The sequence below is a fragment of the Gadus chalcogrammus genome, chromosome 5 (genome assembly GCF_026213295.1).
Source record: "Gadus chalcogrammus isolate NIFS_2021 chromosome 5, NIFS_Gcha_1.0, whole genome shotgun sequence".
NCBI lineage: Eukaryota > Metazoa > Chordata > Actinopteri > Gadiformes > Gadidae > Gadus > Gadus chalcogrammus.
The window spans coordinates 571464-591303 of NC_079416.1; the positions used below are offsets into that span (position 1 = coordinate 571464).

The window sequence follows — 19840 nt, forward strand, 5'->3', positions numbered from 1 at the left end:
ACGGTCCTAAAACAAATCCTAACTGGCTACTCTAGCATAACGAAAACAGAAATACAAATGATCAGCACCCCCTAAACCTAGTGTGGCTAAACAAGACAAACCTAAATTAGTGCAAATGAACAACGTCAGTACTGAGGGATTCTTCTTACCCTGGCCCAAATCTGGGAACACACAAACGTAACCTCTCAACGAATGCGACTACGCGCCTAGATTCTCTACAGGTGTCTGCCGCCGCTTGCAAGACGCATCAGGCTTTTATACGCCTCCACGGCGCCGTCGCTCTCTGGTTGGTTCCGGGGATGGAAGGACCCGCCCACTTGAGCTGCTCTGGGGAAAACAGGAGGGGTAGCGCATGCAGAGGGAGGGGGGACAATGCGGTCGGCTCACGGCCGTAACAATGTGCTTGAAGTACAGACTTGCCAAGTACGTGCTTGCAAGTCATCGAGTCCGTAGTACGAGTGCTAGGAATTGAGAAACGGCCTATGAAAGTTAAATTCGAACTCTAGTTGTGAGAAGTTCTTAGAAGTGTCTGGGTGTCAACCTCCTTTCCTGATTTGCCGAGCGTTACTGATTCTTCTACGTGCACCTCTCCAGCATGGACTTCTGGGGTAACCGTCTCATCCTGGATCGTCTAGCATGCAATGGACGGTTCGTAGGCTATTGGCATGTCGTGGCGGGCTTTGGCCGCTGTCGTTACGACTTTACAATTGAGGCCTAGCGTGTTAGCATTGTTCCCCGCTGTAGCAGATGGGCGAATGGATGTTTAGGATAATATGTTTCAAATATGTATGATACAACCACTTACATTCACACCTGACCACTCTGACCCTGGTTCCATTAAATGTTGTGAACTAGACTGGATGGTTGATGACGGGATTCTGATGGGTTGCCAGATTTTCCGTGTATGTGTTTCCGTAGTGTGGTGGTTATCACGGTCGCCTCACACGTGAAAGGTCCCCGGTTCGAAACCGGGCGGAAACAGCATTACTGTTTTGAGGTATACAAAGTTAATGTTTAAATTCTTCTGCTTTACTATCAAGTAGCTATTCTTGAAGAGTCTATCTTGAACAGAACCTGTGGTAGAAATTAATGATTATATTCTATGGTAAACTATGATTATTATTAGGCCTGTATATCTAATGGTAGAAAACATGTAAAGCTTCTTGGATTTTGATCCAGGGCTGGTCACGAGGCCTGGGAGTCTTGGGTCAGAGCAGGAGTTGGGGCCCAACCCCAACAGCAGGAAGCTACTGAGACAATGCATGCTGACTCCACTTCCTGGGTCCTCGACTATCTCGGTGACCATCTGTTTAGAAGAATCTGTGTTTGATTATGTGTGGACACCGAAAACAAGAAACTGCTGAGTACTGTGCTATTGTGTGTTTAAGAAGAGGCTGGAATCTGTTGACGAGCAGTGACTCTGTAGATCTACTCAGGCTGTTGTCGTTGTTGTTTTTCTTCACGATAAAGTCTTTTGTCAATTCTTGCTCCGGACCCCTCGATTTCTTTTACTCTCTCTCTCTCTTGAATTAGTCTAAGTGTTTTATATCTCGATTAATCTTCAACAAACCTTCAGCAGTGTCTACTTGGCACCACGCCACCTCTTGAACCGATAGCCTCGTCATATTATTAAGTATTTAAACCAACGCGGAAAACCTGTTCATGCGGGTGCTTCTGGTGACATTATTTCCTAGGGTTTTTTCATTCTCACAGGTTTCCTTAGTGTAGTGGTTATCACGTTCGCCTTACACGCGAAAGGTCCCCGGTCCAAGACCGGGCGGAAACAGCATTACTTACAAATTTATTGTTTAAATTCTCCGGCTTAACTATCAAGCATCAATTCGGGAAAAGTCTGTCTGGAATAGGAGCTTCAGCAGTGACTACTGGGCACCACGCCACCTATTCAACCGATAGCCTCGTCATATTATTAAGTGTTTAAACCTGTGCTGAAAACGTGTTCAAACGGGAGCTTCTGCTGACAAAATTTTCTAGGGTTTTATTCAAACTAACTGGTTTCCGTAGTGTAGTGGTTATCACGTTCGCCTAACACGCGAAAGGTCCCCGGTTCGAGACAGGGCGGAAACACAGTGAAAGATTCTATTTAGCGCTCGCAGTTGAGAGCATAGACTGTATGAAATTTAAACTTGTGAGAAGTGTCTGGGTGTCAACCTCCTTTCCTGATTTGCCTAGCGTTACTGAGTCTTCTACGTGCACCTCTCCAGCATGGACTTCTGGGGTAACCGTCTCATCCTGGATCGTCTAGCATGCAATGGACGGTTCGTAGGCCATTGGGATGTCGTGGCGGGCTTTGGCCGCTGTCGTTACGACTTCACAATTGAGGCCTAGCGTGTTAGCATTGTTCCCCGCTGTAGCAGATGGGCGAATGGATGTTTAGGATAATATGTTTAAAATATGTATGATATAACCACTTACATTCACACCTGACCACTCTGACCCTGGTTCCATTAAATGGTGTGAACTCGACTGGACGGTTGATGACGGGATTCTGATGGGTTGCCTGATTCTCCGTGTATGTGTTTCCGTCAGTGGAGGCTTCTCCATTGAGGAGAGGGATGAATATCCTCCCTAACATTGTTGAGAATAAAAAATGTAGATTGCCCAGACTATTGTAATGAATTAATGCCCTTAAATATGACTACTTTATTGCCTTTGAATATATAATGTTCGTTTCCCTGAGTAAAGGGACATTAGCACCCCCTATCGCCTATTGACAATTACTTCAGGGAGGAACGTCCTCCCTCCGCCTCCGTTGACTCCCATTCATTTCCCCGAAAGTACTGGCGGCCGGTGGATAACATGGGTTTCAATGGGAGAGAGGAGGAAAATCCTCCTCTGAGTGGGTGGGACCTTAAGGGGTCTGATTCGCGCAGAAATCTATCCGTCTGCGCTATGAACCAATTAGCAGGATCCCTGGACGTTGAGCAGTGTTGCCAGATTGGTCCGATTTCCCACCCAATTGGGCTACTTTTAACCATGTTAGGCTGGGACAATTATCTTTGGGCGGGAAATCTGCCCAATCTGGCAACGGTATTGATAACAAACCCGGTCTGCATTACCGCGGTGCTCAGTCGAGACGCAGAGCAAGTGAAATCTGCGATAGCGAGATCCTAAAAGAACAATGGAAACATTGGAAACGGAGGACATTGTTAACGTCTTATTACAAAAATCATTCCATTCATTCAGTTACAGTGCTAAGTTAGCGACCAAAGAAAGAGGTAGACCACTTCCCAAAATCAAGGTCACCAGAAGTAATGGCAACGTCAGTGTTGTGAGTGCTACATGGTTTGCTAGGTACGCATGGCTTACTGGTAGCATTACAAGCAATCGACTTTATTGCTGGCCTTGTTTGCTTATGAATAATAGCAAATCTCCAACGTGAGCTGTTCATGGTTTCACTGATGTTGTCTTCGCAACGCAAACAGCAAGGAGGATTGACCTGATCTATAAATTAAGTCCCTCAATCTGAATAGTTAGGCTTACAGCCCATGTAAATAGTTTTGAAAAAATGTTCTTGTTGTTCTTTTACTAGTTTGTTACTCTGACCGCTCTGTTTGATATTGTGGAAAGGGTGTTAGTGAATGATTCAGAGCATGATGCATTTTAAATGGCATCACTTTGGTTCTTGAGTCTTTTCTAAAAAACAATTGTAACTGAAAATAAACATAGCTAAATAACTTCAGTCAGTGAGGGCAAAAATAGGCCCAATGATAGGCCCAGATTTTTTTATTTACTTTTACAAATCAATAGTAGGCCTGATTTGACTAATATGCTTTGCATCCTTTCCTTCTCAAATTATGGTGTTGCCACTGGTGGCTTTGTATACATTTTATTCACATAACTCCCTCCCTGCTATTTTTTAGTTCACCAAAACACCCTGAAACAACTAGAGTCTCACATTCTTATGCCACCATACACCAACAGTGCAAACAGGCCAATGGCAACCAAGCGCGCAGTCCTTCCTCGCTCACTTTAAAAACCACCATCCGCCACTGGTTTCCGTAGTGTAGTGGTTATCACGTTCGCCTCACACGCGAAAGGTTCCCGGTTCGAAACCGGGTGGAAACAGCATAACGTTTTTGAGGTATACAAAGTTAATGTTTAAATTCTCCTGCTTTACTATCAAGTAGCTATTTGTGAAGAGTCTATCTTGAACAGAACCATCAGCAGCGTCTACTTGGCACCACGTCACCTCTTGAACCGATAGCCTCGTCATATTATTAAGTATTTAAACCAACGCGGAAAACCTGTTCATGCGGGTGCTTCTGATGACAATATTTTCTAGGTTTTTTTCATTCTCAACCGGTTTCCGTAGTGTAGGGTTATCACGTTCGCCTTACACGCGAAAGGGTCCCCGGTTTCGAGGACCGGGTGGAAACCTGGTGAGAGTATTTGTATTTAGCTGCTCGCAGTTGAGAGGCATAGACTGTATGAAAGTTAAACTCTAACTCTAGTTGTGAGAAGTTCTAGGAGTGTCTTGGTTGTCAACCTCCTTTCCTGTTTTGCCTAGCGTTACTGAGTCTTCTACGTGCACCTCTCCAGCATGGACTTCTGGGGTAACCGTCTCATCCTGGATCGTCTAGCGTGCAATGGACGGTTCGTAGTCCATTAGCATGTCGTGGCGGGCTTTGGCCGCTGTCGTTACGACTTTACAATTGAGGCTAGCGTGCTAGCATTGTTCCCCGCGGGTTAGCAGATGGGCGAAGGGATTTTAGGACAAATATGTTTCAAATATGTATGATATACCACTTACATTCACCACCTGACCACTCGGACCCTGGTTCCATTAAATGGTTGTGGAACTAGACTGGACGGTTGATGACCGGGATTCTGATGGGTTGCCAGATTATCCGTGTATGTGTTTACGTAGTGTAGTGGTTGATCACGTTCGCCTCACACGCGAAAGGTCCCCGGTTCAAAACTGGGCGGAAACAGCATACTGTTGAGATCAACAAAGTAATGTTTTAAATTCTCCTGCTTTACTATCAAGCAGCTATTCGTGCATGAGTCTATCTTGAACAGAGCCTTCAGCAGCGTCTACTTGGCACCACGTCCACCTCTTCAACCGATAGCCTCGTCCTATTATTAAGTGTTTAAACCTGCGCTGAAAACCTTTCATGTGGAGCTTCTGCTGCACAAATTTTCTAGGGTTATGCTCAAGCTAACAGGTTTTCCAATGTGTAGTGATTATCACGTTCGCCTAACACGCGAAAGGGTCTCCGGTTTGAAACCGGAGCAGAAAACAGTTTCATTGTTTGAGATATACAAAGTTATGTTTAAATTCTCCTGCTTTAGCTATCAAGCTGCTATTCGGGAAAAGTCTATCTGGAACAGAACTTCAGCAGCGTCCTATTGGGCACCACAGCACCTCTTCAAACCGATAGCCTCGTCATATTATTAAGTATTTAACCAACGCGGAAAAACCTGTTCATGCGGGTGCTTTGAGGACAATATTGTCTACGGTTATTTTTCTTTCACACACAGGTGTTTCCGTAGTGTAGTGAGTTATCATCGTTCGCCTTACCACGCGAAGGCCAGCCGCGTATAGCCGTAGAACGCTTACTAGCCAATCAGAAGCGAGGAAGAAAATGCCGCGGATCGGTAGAAGAACTCTTTGTCGAGCAGGAGCGTCTCCCAGAGGTGGTTCGAATCCCACGTTAGCCAAACACACCAAACTCTTATTTGATTTAGAACACTCTTATATTCTTTCTACAGCATGTGTAGATGATCCGAAACAATTCCTTTTCAACTATTTTCAACTTTGTAGGCCTATGTGAATTTTAATCACTTTTTGGACATGTGGAAATAATTAATCTTTGACGATAATATGATAATAAGACCTTGTTATTAAAGGATAAATAATAATCCTACTTTTACTTACTGTTTCTTGAAACGTTTGAATTGAACTTAATGATAATAAAAACAATTCATCATTAAAAATATTTATATTATATAAATGATGCATGAAAGGCACAATATGCTCCACGAAGCAAATAATCCAGAAACAAGTTGCTGCCCTTCGATGAAAGTGTCATATTTAATTCTACATGAACACGAGCTGAATAATTAAACACCCAAAATCCAAACTGACATTGAAGATAAATAAAGTTAATATGCAAGCAAAGGAACAATGCAAATGTACAGAACATATTTACTAAAAAGTGTAAACATATACAATATTATAGAAAAGAGGACTATTAGTTATTAAACACCCAAAGTCCAAACTGATATTGAAGATAAATCAAGATAATATGTAAGCAAAGGAACAATTCAAATGTACAGAATATATTTACAAAAAAGTGTAAACATATACAATATTATAGAAAAGTGGACTATTAGTTATTAAACACCCAAAGTCCAAACTGAGATAATATATAAGCAAAGGAACAATACAAATGTACAGAATATATTTAATAGAAAGTGTAAACATATATGATATTATGAAATGATTAGTCAAGGTCTAATCATTTCATTTCAGAAAAGAGGACTATTAGTCCTCCTCAACTCCTCTTCTCTGAAACCCATCGGACCCTTTCTGCCTCAAAAAAGTCTGACTGCTGGAACTCCATCCAGGTCATCTCCTTGACCATGCCCTTGTCCTTGTAAAGGGACAACACTCTGGAGGGGCAGTATATGTATTTCCCTGGGATGTCAGGGAAACAGGCATGGACATGAGGGCTGACAGGACCCTGCTTTAGTGGTTGGTGACAGAATCTGCACAGGCGACCTGTTGGAAGCTGCACTGCAGACTTTCGCTTTGTCCTCTCCTCTGCCACCTTCTTCCACGCTGCACTCCTCTCTTTTACAGCCTCAAGCTCCCTGGCAAAAAAGGGGGAGGCAGCAAAGTCCACAAAAGACATCCTGGGGTCTTTGAGGCCTTCCTCTCTATACATTTTAAAGACCCGTTCGGAGCAGTAAAAGTACTTCACCTCAGGGGACTGAAAAAAAAAGTGAACAGTGGATCCATCGCCAAGGTACCTGGACTTTGGCTGACCACAGGACAAACAGTTTCTGGGCACCTTTCTCTCCTGCCTTGGTTGTTGCTGCTGTTTCTGGAGGATCTCTGACACGATCTTCTCCACTGTGGCCCGGCTCAGTGACTCCTCCGGGGGGGAGCCACAGCTGGAGGGTTGACGGTCGCAGGAGGCAGGGCTGTGACGGGTACACACACTGTTTTGCTGCCTGTGGTCAAACTCTGCCACAGCTGCTGAGTCTCTAAAACCTTCTCTGGGCTGGTGTTGAGAGAGGAGCTGGTGTTTTTCAGCTTGGCCAGATGCTTGACATATCTGGAGATATGCTGGCCTGTGGTCGGATGAAGGAGGCTGTTGGGATCCGTGCACGCCCTCTGCACCATGGCAGCATATTCCGCATCCACCCTCTTCAGAAGAGCTTTGGCTCCATGATGTTTAGCCAGAAGCCCATCGATGGCTGCTCTCATGGGGGCCGTCCACCGGCCGTGGTCCAGGACTTGAACCAGGCCTCCCGTCTTAATGGGTCCAGTGCGGGCGGCTCGAGGAGAGGAGGATATGGGCAGTGGCGCTACCCCTCGCAGGTCTAAGGAATAAAGCATATGTTTATTATATTGTTTATATTATTATTACAAGCTAATTGTATACAGTAGCCATGTGTGAAGTTGTTTTTAACAGTTAACTGTTGTGCATGAGGAATGGTAGGTGGGTAACCTGTATCCATCAAAGGGTGAGGCTCTTCTTTGGCTGTGGCAGATGCTGGCATAGGTGGCTGGAAACTGAGGATCGGCACTGCTCCCACTGGGTTGTCCTGGACAGTGCCATCACTGGTCTCCTGAAATACAGCATCAAATGTAATGATTGAGTCAGTCAGTCATTCTGTCAGTGGGTTGGAAATTGACAGTGTGTGATTCATCTGGATTACCTGAGAGTCTGTGCCCGCAACAATGTCCTGCACTTCATCCAGGGCAGAGGAGTGCAGCTGTGTTGCCACGGTTACAGCAGCAGAGGTGTTGTGCTGTGTCCTGTGTTTGTCCCAGTTTAAAACCACAGGACGACAGCCTGGCTCCACGTACTGCAGCCCGAATCTCTCCCCTGTGTCCCTGTTTGAGATGTGCAGAGCTGGGTATTTTCGCACCCCTGTCACCCTTTGACAGGCTGCGTTCAGTTCCCAAATGAGCAGGGGGTCAAACACAGCTGGCAGCTCCACACCAGGCTGCTTCAGGTCCACAAGCCTCTGAAAGTTCCAGCGCACCACTCCAGTCATGGCCTGGGCCTGGAAGAGCTCAGTGGACACCCGGTTGCCAGTCACCCACTGGGCCTGGTGACAGTGGAAGCCCTCCTGCTGAGACGTGCCTCTAACAGGGATCCAAACAGGTACAGCCGCTCCTTCGCCCTTGGTGTAATTAAGCTGCAAGGTGCCACCGTATCTGTAGAGGATCCCCTCCTCCACCTCAGGGTCGCTCAAGCAGCCTCTTAAGATGTGTATCCGCTGAATCCTCCACACCTTGAACATGGAGGCCTTATAGAGGAGCACATCATTCATGTCCTTTGCCAGGTGGAAGTGATGGAGGACGTCTTCCACTCTCTGCAGCAGTTCTCTGGGCTGTGGCACCTGTGTCCTGCAGTGATCTCTCATGTGCTGCTTGGTTGGATTGGCAGGAGAGATTCCACAGAAGGTGTAAGCGTCCTTCAGCCTCTCGAGATCCCCCTGGTCCACAACGAGAAAGGCTGCAGAGAGGAACTGGCAGAAGGAGCTGTACAGAGGATGATGCTCTGACACACACTCTCTGGTAAGCCGGCGCATACAATGAAACAAGTCTAACTTGATGCTAATGTCTACATTAAACTTGTTCCTTGCGGCACTTGTGTTGGCGAGGTTTCCAGAGGTGGCCTCTGTGACTATAGCCTCTGTGGTCTTCCAGCAGTCCCATGACAGGTGCTCCTGAGCTCTGGTGTCCAGGACCTTGAAGGCAGCACAGCAGTCCCTAAAACATTAAAAACACATTTTATTGCAGTCGAAAAAATATATTTTTGGGTGAAATACTATTAGACTATTCATCTATTTACAATATTAAAAAAACTATATCTTTCTATTCTATTTTTTAATTCCATTTCTTTATATTTGTATCTCAGATTAGTCAGATGACACAATAAACTGTGCAAAATGGAATAAATGGGTGAAATCAAACAAACGTGTGTAAGTCTAGTACATTTTTAAACATAACACTTTATACCTGTCCACCCAGTGGCAGCATGCCTTCTCCACTCCAGCTGCAGTGTAGCGTTGAGCCAGTCCCTGATACACCAGATGAAGGGACCGATCACACTCTGACTGCAGCATCACCCAGCTCAGGATCATCCAGTTCTCATTCATGATGGCGTAGGAAGACATGGTGCCAGACGACAGCACGACCTTCCTCGCCACTTTCCGAGTGTGATCCGACCTCAGTGCCCGTCCAAAGGTCCCCTGCAGCAGTAGTGTGAGGAGCTGCTCCTGCCTCTGATACTCCTGGACCTGGCAGTTGACCAGGTAGTGCGAAGAAAGAGACACTCCCCGCCAGCCATCAGCATCTGAATATCCCCCGAATGAAGCTGGAGTGTCTGCCTGTCTGAGGTGCCCAGTGATGGTCTTCTGGCCGTAGGCTCCTTCCTCAGCATCCCTGATGTTCTGCACACTCAGCAGGTAGGCCAGATGAGCTCGCTCATACTTAAGATGGACCGCCTCTGTCAGCTGCTTGGTCATGTCCTCCGGTGATCTGCCACTGCGTCTCAGCTCATCCATCACCGATTTGCAGATGGCTTTTTTGTGCGTCAGGAAGGCTGGCACAATGTTATTGAAGCGCTTTGGCAACATCTCCAGCCATTGGGGTTTGTCAGCATGCCAGTACCTCTTACAGGCTTTACAGGTGAGCCGTGAAGCAAAGAGATAGTACTGACCACTGGTGCCGATGATCACTCTGGGCCGTCCAACACCAGAAGAAGCTACCTGAGGGTTGGGACAACCATGAAGGCAGGGCAGGACAAAATTGTTCCTCACCCTCTCCATGATTGCATGCTCCGGCTTCCAAATGAAGAATGGGTGGAGCTGAAAATATTTGGGCGAAGGCAGTGCAGCAATATTGTCTATGAGCTCAGGCTGAGGTGGATAGCGCCACAGGGTAATCATGTTCATTGGGTGACGTACTGGACGTGACCCTGGCCACAGACCCAATGTCTCAAACTCAGTCTTCATCCAGATCTGCTGCTGATGGGAGCAGTTCCACTGTGCAACATCCTGATTGTAGCCTGGGGCTGCTGGCTGCCTGACAGGAGGCGCAGGACATGTTGGAGCTGTAAAACACAAACATATAAAACACTACAGTATATTCAGAGTACAAGGAAATAAAATCGAGCTCTATATCAATGACATGGTTAAACTAGTGTTAAGAATTCTTACCTTCATCATGGACAGTGTCTCCCTGTGCTTCCACAGGGGCAATACTCCGTAGGGATGATGTATCTAGGATGGTGAGATACAAACAGGAAAGTGTTGGCAACATGTGCTTAAGATATAATTTCTCAGAGCATTTAAGAAAATAAAACATTTACTTTTAGGAAGAGATGGACCTGCTCTTATTCCAGACTCCAAAGGACTGCGGGAGACTGCCTTTCTGTGTGCTTTGGAAAAAAGTTGTAACAAAACATGAGCACTATATATAAATGAATGAAAATGTGATTAATTAGAATGAAACTGATATTTATGTGAGATACACTGGAGGTATAAGAGCACTACTGTCATACTTTGTTTCAACACATCGGGCTCCTGCTCTCTTATCCCGAGCTCTGGGGCAATGGCGAGCAGCTGGGCAGGGACCGGCAACAGGGCCTTCGCTGTGGCTATGGGATTAAAAGGAAAACATATAAATGTCATGCAATCTGAATGACATCCAGGATGAAGTGGGAAGGAAACAAATATAATAACCTTTCGCAGCAGTCACAGTGGGGTCATCCGGTTCTGCAGGTCTAGCAGCAGTAGCTGGTGGCTTCGTCCTGTGAGCTGTAAAAACAATCAGTGTCATTTTCCTCACACATTTAAGTTTCTTATGCTTTGCAATCTGACTTTACCTGTTGTCTTTGCAGCTAACTGGTAGCACAGACTAAACATTTTTCATTCAATTTTGAATTGTTGTGTATTTGAAATGTAATAACACAAATCGTTTAAGCATCTGAGAACAGGTAAAGCACAGAAGCAATATAAGTATATAGTAAGAATATCACTGGTCAATCAAAGATGTGGCATGTGAACCTGTATCTAAGCCTCTGTGGTATTTCACACGCCAAATCCTTGAACGACAGCTTAAATGAAGCATGCATATAACACAAAACACTTACCATCTTCGACGGCATGTTAATTCCTTTGGTTAGTTGGAGAGCAAGAGAACACAAACATCAGTACAGACCAGAACACGGCCAAAATAACAAACTAGTTGACAAAAAATAGTAACGGCAGGTGAATTCTGTTGTAAACAGAATCCTCCGTCCGCACTGATGAAGAAAAACCTTTCGTTGGATCCACAGCTGCTCTTCCCTGGACTGCTGCTGGTGGGCCTGAAAGCACCGGGGACATTTGATCAAGTACCGGAAGAGTTACGGTTTCACCCTTGATGATCCACCTGCTTACTCCGGTGTCAAATAAAGATGGAGACAGGTTCAACATCTGTCTCTCCAGTTCCTCGTCCTCCTCCATCACTAGGAGATTAAACAAAACATTCATTGTGTTTTAGGTACATTCAAAGATCATGAAGTCAGTATTTGAATATTGTTGTGAACTGACCTAGAGTGCCTGCTGTTGGGGTGGAGGCAGTAGATGTGGTGGAGGCAGTAGATGTGGTGGAGCCTTCTGCAGGTGTTTGACAGGAGATTAAACAAAACATTCATTGTGTTTTAGGTACATTCAAAGATCATGAAGTCAGTATTTGAATATTGTTGTGAACTGACCTAGAGTGCCTGCTGTTGGGGTGGAGGCAGTAGATGTGGTGGAGGCAGTAGATGTGGTGGAGCCTTCTGCAGGTGTTGGACAGGAGATTAAACAAAACATTCATTGTGTTTTAGGTACATTCAAAGATCATGAAGTCAGTATTTGAATATTGTTGTGAACTGACCTAGAGTGCCTGATGTTGGGATGGAGGCAGTAGATGTAGTGGAGCCTTCTGCAGGTGTTGGACAGGATTCAGCCCTTTCCTGCTTGAGGATGTACTGCTGCAGGTTGTACATCTTGCTGTTTTTGATGCACTTTTGGCGTGAGATGTAGGCAGCATAACCATCCGCCCTGCTCTCCCAGATCTGCCTCCAGGTGGTTTTGGCCCTGCGACCAAAGCCGACAATATTGTCCCCCTCTGACGCCACAGGTTCAGCAGGGTTCCTGGAGATCAGGTAGTTCCTCAGGTCCTGTATTTCCTGGAAGCTCCTGGCATAGTCCAGAAAAGACAGCAGGCTGTCCTTACTGTGTCCCTGTGGGTTGAAGGTCCCGGCTCTCTCCTCATCGTCTACCTTTTTCATCAGGTAGATGGTGTAGCCAACATCGTTCTCGAGGAGCCACTTGAACGATTTTCCCTGGTACTTGCCAAACTGCAGCAGGTACTCTCCCATCACCTCCTGTCGGTCCGACACATCCCCTCCTCGCTGGATGACCACAGTGCGAGCGCTGGTCTTCACTAGCTCAGGTTTCTCAGCGGGACTATTGACCTGAAGCCCAGGATTATGTTTTATCCTCATGGCCTCAGAGGATGGGTCCTGCCGCAGATGACCCGATGGTCCCCTCCTAAATGTCACCGTCATCTTTCCGGGGAAGAAGCTGACGGGATTCATGATTTCTTTTCACTGCAAAAAATAATGCATATTACATAGTTGTATATGATTATACAGTAAGAGTAGCTAGTATAAGTTATATTGTAATGTAGTAATAATTAAAGCTATATAATAATACTGTTATATTAACAGCATTATTCATATCAAAATTAATGAGCATTTGTAATGAGTCTAGTGGGTTTAACCCACGTAAATTAACTTAACTTAACTGAGACAATACTAATCCCCCTTCAGATAGTAGTCAGAGAGTATCGATTAATGAGGGGTATTTGTATTTATATATATAGATAGAGATATTTCAGTGTGACGCTGACTTGACAGATGGCTCTTACAGTGTGTACACAGTAATATTATTTAGAAGCTGTTGTAACATATAACGTTACGTATAAAAGTGAATTTACGAGTTAAAAACAATAGGTCCAACTTACAATTGAAAAGCTAACTTGTTGTTGTTAACTTGGTGTCTCCTGGCGAAAAGTTAACTTGTCCACGGATGAAAATAATTGTCAACTCTTCCAGAACGTTCAACGCCCGAGAACGTTCGATGCTGTCTGTCACTCAGAAAATAAATCATCCCCTTACTTCTGCCGAGGGGGGAAACAGCGCCACCAAAATCCCGCTTGTGGCCAGAAAAATATTACATCCGTAGTGATAAGAACTACCATAGAGAATGAATGGGAAAAGTTAAGGAAGTTAAGGACGACTATTCTCGGCTCGCGCGCGGGGCGGGGGAAAAAACAAGAACAAAGACCAAAAAAAAGGGTCCCGGTCCCAGATACGGGCGGAAACCAGCATTAATTACAAATTTAATGTTTAAATTCTCCTGCCTTTGCTGTCAAGCAAGCTATTCGGGAAAAGTCTGTCTGGAACAGGACCTTCAGCAGTGACCTACTTGGCACCACACCACCTCTTCAACCGACAGCCTCGTCTTATTATAAGTGTTTAAACCTGCGCTGAAACCTGTTCATGTGGGAGCTTCTGCTGACAATGTTCTAGGGTTATGCTCAAGCTAATAGGTTTCCGTTGTGTAGTGATTATCACGTTCGCCTAACACGCGATAGGTCCCCGGTTCGTAACCGGGCAGAAACAGTTTCATCGTTTTGAGATATACAAAGTTAATGTTTAAATTCTCCTGCTTTACTATCAAGCAGCTGTTCGGGAAAAGGCTATCTGGAACAGAAACTTCAGCAGCGTCTACTTGGCACCACGCCAACTCTTCAACCGATAGCCGCGTCATATTATTAAGTGTTTAAACCTGTGCTGAAAACCTGTTCATGCGGGAGCTTCTGCTGACAAAATTTTCTAGGGTTTTCCGTAGTGTAGTGATTATCACGTTCGCCTAACACGCGAAAGGTCTCCGGTTTGAAACCGGGCAGAAACAGTTTCATTGCTTTGAGATATACAAAGTTAATGTTTAAATTCTCCTGCTTTACTATCAAGCAGCTATTCTGGAAAAGTCTATCTGGAACAGAAACTTCAGCAGCGTCTACTTGGCACCACGCCACCTCTTCAACCGATAGCCGCGTCATATTATTAAGTGTTTAAACCTGCGCTGAAAACCTGTTCATGCGGGAGCTTCTGCTGACAAAATTTTCTAGGGTTTTGATCAATCTACATGGTTTCCGTAGTGTAGTGGTTATCACGTTCGCCTCACACGCGAAAGGTCCCCGGTTCGAAACCGGGCGGAACATCAAAACTGTTTTGAGATCAATAAAGTTAATGTTTAAATTCTCCTGCTTTACTATCAAGCAGCTATTCGTGATGAGTCTATCTGGAACAGAGCCTTCAGCAGCGTCTACTTGGCACCACGCCACCTCTTCAACCGATAGCCACGTCATATTATTAAGTGTTTAAACCTGCGCTGAAAACCTGTTCATGCGGGAGCTTCTGCTGACAAAATTTTCTAGGGTTTTGATCAATCTACATGGTTTCCGTAGTGTAGTGGTTATCACGTTCGCCTCACACGCGAAAGGTCCCCGGTTCGAAACCGGGCGGAAACATCAAAACTGTTTTGAGATCAATAAAGTTAATGTTTAAATTCTCCTGCTTTACTATCAAGCAGCTATTCGTGATGAGTCTATCTGGAACAGAGCCTTCAGCAGCGTCTACTTGGCACCACGCCACCTCTTCAACCGATAGCCACGTCATATTATTAAGTGTTTAAACCTGCGCTGAAAACCTGTTCATGTGGGAGCTTCTGCTGACAAAATTTTCTAGGGTTATGCTCAAGCTAACAGGTTTCCGTTGTGTAGTGATTATCACGTTCGCCTAACACGCGAAAGGTCTCCGGTTTGAAACCGGGCAGAAAAAGTTTCATTGTTTTGAGATATACAAAGTTAATGTTTAAATTCTCCTGCTTTACTATCAAGCAGCTATTCGGGAAAAGTCTATCTGGAACAGAAACTTCAGCAGCGTCTACTTGGCACCACGCCACCTCTTCAACCGATAGCCTCGTCATATTATTAAGTATTTAAACCAACGTGGAAAACCTGTTCATGCGGGTGCTTCTGATAACAATATTTTCTAGTTTTTTTTTCTTTCGCACAGGTTTCCGTAGTGTAGTGGTTATCACGTTCGCCTTACACGCGAAAGGTCCCCGGTTCAAGACCGGGCGGAAACAGCATTAATTACAAATTTAATGTTTAAATTCTCCTGCTTTGCTATCAAGCAGCTATTCGGGAAAAGTCTGTCTGGAACAGGACCTTCAGCAGTGACTACTTGGCACCACACCACCTCTTCAACCGACAGCCTCGTCTTATTATTAAGTGTTTAAACCTGCGCTGAAAACCTGTTCATGTGGGAGCTTCTGCTGACAAAATGTTCTAGGGTTATGCTCAAGCTAATAGGTTTCCGTTGTGTAGTGATTATCACGTTCGCCCAACACGCGATAGGTCCCCGGTTCGAAACCGGGCAGAAACAGTTTCATCGTTTTGAGACATACAAAGTTAATGTTTAAATTCTCCTGCTTTACTATCAAGCAGCTGTTCGGGAAAAGGCTATCTGGAACAGAAACTTCAGCAGCGTCTACTTGGCACCACGCCAACTCTTCAACCGATTGCCGCGTCATATTATTAAGTGTTTAAACCTGTGCTGAAAACCTGTTCATGCGGGAGCTTCTGCTGACAAAATTTTCTAGGGTTTTCCGTAGTGTAGTGATTATCACGTTCGCCTAACACGCGAAAGGTCTCCGGTTTGAAACCGGGCAGAAACAGTTTCATTGCTTTGAGATATACAAAGTTAATGTTTAAATTCTCCTGCTTTACTATCAAGCAGCTATTCTGGAAAAGTCTATCTGGAACAGAAACTTCAGCAGCGTCTACTTGGCACCACGCCACCTCTTCAACCGATAGCCGCGTCATATTATTAAGTGTTTAAACCTGCGCTGAAAACCTGTTCATGCGGGAGCTTCTGCTGACAAAATTTTCTAGGGTTTTGATCAAACTACATGGTTTCCGTAGTGTAGTGGTTATCACGTTCGCCTCACACGCGAAAGGTCCCCGGTTCGAAACCGGGCGGAAACATCAAAACTGTTTTGAGATCAATAAAGTTAATGTTTAAATTCTCCTGCTTTACTATCAAGCAGCTATTCGTGATGAGTCTATCTGGAACAGAGCCTTCAGCAGCGTCTACTTGGCACCACGCCACCTCTTCAACCGATAGCCACGTCATATTATTAAGTGTTTAAACCTGCGCTGAAAACCTGTTCATGTGGGAGCTTCTGCTGACAAAATTTTCTAGGGTTATGCTCAAGCTAACAGGTTTCCGTTGTGTAGTGATTATCACGTTCGCCTAACACGCGAAAGGTCTCCGGTTTGAAACCGGGCAGAAAAAGTTTCATTGTTTTGAGATATACAAAGTTAATGTTTAAATTCTCCTGCTTTACTATCAAGCAGCTATTCGGGAAAAGTCTATCTGGAACAGAAACTTCAGCAGCGTCTACTTGGCACCACGCCACCTCTTCAACCGATAGCCTCGTCATATTATTAAGTATTTAAACCAACGTGGAAAACCTGTTCATGCGGGTGCTTCTGATAACAATATTTTCTAGTTTTTTTTTCTTTCGCACAGGTTGCCGTAGTGTAGTGGTTATCACGTTCGCCTTACACGCGAAAGGTCCCCGGTTCAAGACCGGGCGGAAACAGCATTAATTACAAATTTAATGTTTAAATTCTCCTGCTTTGCTATCAAGCAGCTATTCGGGAAAAGTCTGTCTGGAACAGGACCTTCAGCAGTGACTACTTGGCACCACACCACCTCTTCAACCGACAGCCTCGTCTTATTATTAAGTGTTTAAACCTGCGCTGAAAACCTGTTCATGTGGGAGCTTCTGCTGACAAAATGTTCTAGGGTTATGCTCAAGCTAATAGGTTTCCGTTGTGTAGTGATTATCACGTTCGCCTAACACGCGATAGGTCCCCGGTTCGAAACCGGGCAGAAACAGTTTCATCGTTTTGAGATATACAAAGTTAATGTTTAAATTCTCCTGCTTTACTATCAAGCAGCTGTTCGGGAAAAGGCTATCTGGAACAGAAACTTCAGCAGCGTCTACTTGGCACCACGCCAACTCTTCAACCGATAGCCGAGTCATATTATTAAGTGTTTAAACCTGTGCTGAAAACCTGTTCATGCGGGAGCTTCTGCTGACAAAATTTTCTAGGGTTTTCCGTAGTGTAGTGATTATCATGTTCGCCTAACACGCGAAAGGTCTCCGGTTTGAAACCGGGCAGAAACAGTTTTATTGCTTTGAGATATACAAAGTTAATGTTTAAATTCTCCTGCTTTACTATCAAGCAGCTATTCGGGAAAAGTCTATCTGGAACAGAAACTTCAGCAGCGTCTACTTGGCACCACGCCACCTCTTCAACCGATAGCCGCGTCATATTATTAAGTGTTTAAACCTGCGCTGAAAACCTGTTCATGCGGGAGCTTCTGCTGACAAAATTTTCTAGGGTTTTGAGCAATCTACATGGTTTCCGTAGTGTAGTGGTTATCACGTTCGCCTCACACGCGAAAGGTCCCCGGTTCGAAACCGGGCGGAAACATCAAAACTGTATTGAGATCAATAATGTTAATGTTTAAATTCTCCTGCTTTACTATCAAGCAGCTATTCGTGATGAGTCTATCTGGAACAGAGCCTTCAGCAGCGTCTACTTGGCACCACGCCACCTCTTCAACCGATAGCCACGTCATATTATTAAGTGTTTAAACCTGCGCTGAAAACCTGTTCATGTGGGAGCTTCTGCTGACAAAATTTTCTAGGGTTATGCTCAAGCTAACAGGTTTCCGTTGTGTAGTGATTATCACGTTCGCCTAACACGCGAAAGGTCTCCGGTTTGAAACCGGGCAGAAAAAGTTTCATTGTTTTGAGATATACAAAGTTAATGTTTAAATTCTCCTGCTTTACTATCAAGCAGCTATTCGGGAAAAGTCTATCTGGAACAGAAACTTCAGCAGCGTCTACTTGGCACCACGCCACCTCTTCAACCGATAGCCTCGTCATATTATTAAGTATTTAAACCAACGTGGAAAACCTGTTCATGCGGGTGCTTCTGATAACAATATTTTCTAGTTTTTTTTTCTTTCGCACAGGTTTCCGTAGTGTAGTGGTTATCACGTTCGCCTTACACGCGAAAGGTCCCCGGTTCAAGACCGGGCGGAAACAGCATTAATTACAAATTTAATGTTTAAATTCTCCTGCTTTGCTATCAAGCAGCTATTCGGGAAAAGTCTGTCTGGAACAGGACCTTCAGCAGTGACTACTTGGCACCACACCACCTCTTCAACCGACAGCCTCGTCTTATTATTAAGTGTTTAAACCTGCGCTGAAAACCTGTTCATGTGGGAGCTTCTGCTGACAAAATGTTCTAGGGTTATGCTCAAGCTAATAGGTTTCCGTTGTGTAGTGATTATCACGTTCGCCTAACACGCGATAGGTCCCCGGTTCGTAACCGGGCAGAAACAGTTTCATCGTTTTGAGATATACAAAGTTAATGTTTAAATTCTCCTGCTTTACTATCAAGCAGCTGTTCGGGAAAAGGCTATCTGGAACAGAAACTTCAGCAGCGTCTACTTGGCACCACGCCAACTCTTCAACCGATAGCCGCGTCATATTATTAAGTGTTTAAACCTGTGCTGAAAACCTGTTCATGCGGGAGCTTCTGCTGACAAAATTTTCTAGGGTTTTCCGTAGTGTAGTGATTATCACGTTCGCCTGACACGCGAAAGGTCTCCGGTTTGAAACCGGGCAGAAACAGTTTCATTGCTTTGAGATATACAAAGTTAATGTTTAAATTCTCCTGCTTTACTATCAAGCAGCTATTCGGGAAAAGTCTATCTGGAACAGAAACTTCAGCAGCGTCTACTTGGCACCACGCCACCTCTTCAACCGATAGCCGCGTCATATTATTAAGTGTTTAAACCTGCGCTGAAAACCTGTTCATGCGGGAGCTTCTGCTGACAAAATTTTCTAGGGTTTTGATCAATCTACATGGTTTCCGTAGTGTAGTGGTTATCACGTTCGCCTCACACGCGATAGGTCCCCGGTTCGAAACCGGGTGGAAACATCACAACTGTTTTGAGATCAATAAAGTTAATGTTTAAATTCTCCTGCTTTACTATCAAGCAGCTATTCGTGATGAGTCTATCTGGAACAGAGCCTTCAGCAGCGTCTACTTGGCACCACGCCACCTCTTCAACCGATAGCCACGTCATATTATTAAGTGTTTAAACCTGCGCTGAAAACCTGTTCATGTGGGAGCTTCTGCTGACAAAATTTTCTAGGGTTATGCTCAAGCTAACAGGTTTCCGTTGTGTAGTGATTATCACGTTCGCCTAACACGCGAAAGGTCTCCGGTTTGAAACCGGGCAGAAAAAGTTTCATTGTTTTGAGATATACAAAGTTAATGTTTAAATTCTCCTGCTTTACTATCAAGCAGCTATTCGGGAAAAGTCTATCTGGAACAGAAACTTCAGCAGCGTCTACTTGGCACCACGCCACCTCTTCA

At 44.8% G+C, this 19840-nt stretch overlaps 2 protein-coding genes and 6 non-coding genes across 8 annotated transcripts; 6 read left to right on the forward strand and 2 right to left on the reverse strand.

The window, feature by feature from the left end:
• Positions 1-4013: 4013 nt before the first annotated feature.
• trnav-cac (transfer RNA valine (anticodon CAC)) lies at positions 4014-4086 on the forward strand. The gene has a single exon. It is a non-coding gene; the product is annotated as a tRNA-Val (tRNA).
• A 2432-nt stretch (positions 4087-6518) lies between these two features.
• LOC130382664 (uncharacterized) lies at positions 6519-11906 on the reverse strand. Its single transcript, XM_056590530.1, has 11 exons — positions 11803-11906; positions 11515-11576; positions 10762-10865; positions 10426-10488; positions 9224-10344; positions 7912-8974; positions 7701-7821; positions 7188-7572; positions 6997-7140; positions 6746-6837; positions 6519-6661 (listed from the first exon to the last, which is right to left on the reverse strand). The coding sequence occupies exons 1-11, from the start codon at positions 11904-11906 to the stop codon at positions 6519-6521; spliced, it is 3402 nt and encodes a 1133-aa protein (XP_056446505.1).
• On the reverse strand, positions 11853-13466 carry LOC130382263 (uncharacterized). The gene is made up of 3 exons (XM_056589900.1): positions 13265-13466; positions 12131-12848; positions 11853-12032 (listed from the first exon to the last, which is right to left on the reverse strand). The coding sequence occupies exons 2-3, from the start codon at positions 12834-12836 to the stop codon at positions 11938-11940; spliced, it is 801 nt and encodes a 266-aa protein (XP_056445875.1). The 5' UTR covers positions 12837-12848; positions 13265-13466; the 3' UTR covers positions 11853-11937.
• A 1297-nt stretch (positions 13467-14763) lies between these two features.
• On the forward strand, positions 14764-14836 carry trnav-cac (transfer RNA valine (anticodon CAC)). Its single transcript has one exon. It is a non-coding gene; the product is annotated as a tRNA-Val (tRNA).
• Positions 14837-15383: 547 nt separating this feature from the next.
• trnav-uac (transfer RNA valine (anticodon UAC)) lies at positions 15384-15456 on the forward strand. Its single transcript has one exon. It is a non-coding gene; the product is annotated as a tRNA-Val (tRNA).
• Positions 15457-16284: 828 nt separating this feature from the next.
• Positions 16285-16357, forward strand: trnav-cac (transfer RNA valine (anticodon CAC)). Its single transcript has one exon. It is a non-coding gene; the product is annotated as a tRNA-Val (tRNA).
• Positions 16358-17805: 1448 nt separating this feature from the next.
• trnav-cac (transfer RNA valine (anticodon CAC)) lies at positions 17806-17878 on the forward strand. The gene has a single exon. It is a non-coding gene; the product is annotated as a tRNA-Val (tRNA).
• Positions 17879-18425: 547 nt separating this feature from the next.
• Positions 18426-18498, forward strand: trnav-uac (transfer RNA valine (anticodon UAC)). Its single transcript has one exon. It is a non-coding gene; the product is annotated as a tRNA-Val (tRNA).
• Positions 18499-19840: the final 1342 nt, after the last annotated feature.

Excerpts from the sequence above, each read along its gene's own strand:
- LOC130382263 (XM_056589900.1), bottom strand. The coding sequence starts at position 12,836 with ATGAATCCCGTCAGCTTCTTCCCCGGAAAGATGACGGTGACATTTAGG. Across the intron at positions 12,033-12,130 it reads CCCAACATCAGGCACTCTAG|AAGGCTCCACCACATCTACT; the intron begins GTCAGTTCACAA and ends CAACACCTGCAG.
- LOC130382664 (XM_056590530.1), bottom strand. The coding sequence starts at position 11,906 with ATGAATGTTTTGTTTAATCTCCTGTCAAACACCTGCAGAAGGCTCCAC. Across the intron at positions 10,489-10,761 it reads TGTTGAAACAAAGTATGACA|ATACATCATCCCTACGGAGT; the intron begins GTAGTGCTCTTA and ends TCACCATCCTAG. Across the intron at positions 7,573-7,700 it reads TCACCCTTTGATGGATACAG|ACCTGCGAGGGGTAGCGCCA; the intron begins GTTACCCACCTA and ends TTTATTCCTTAG.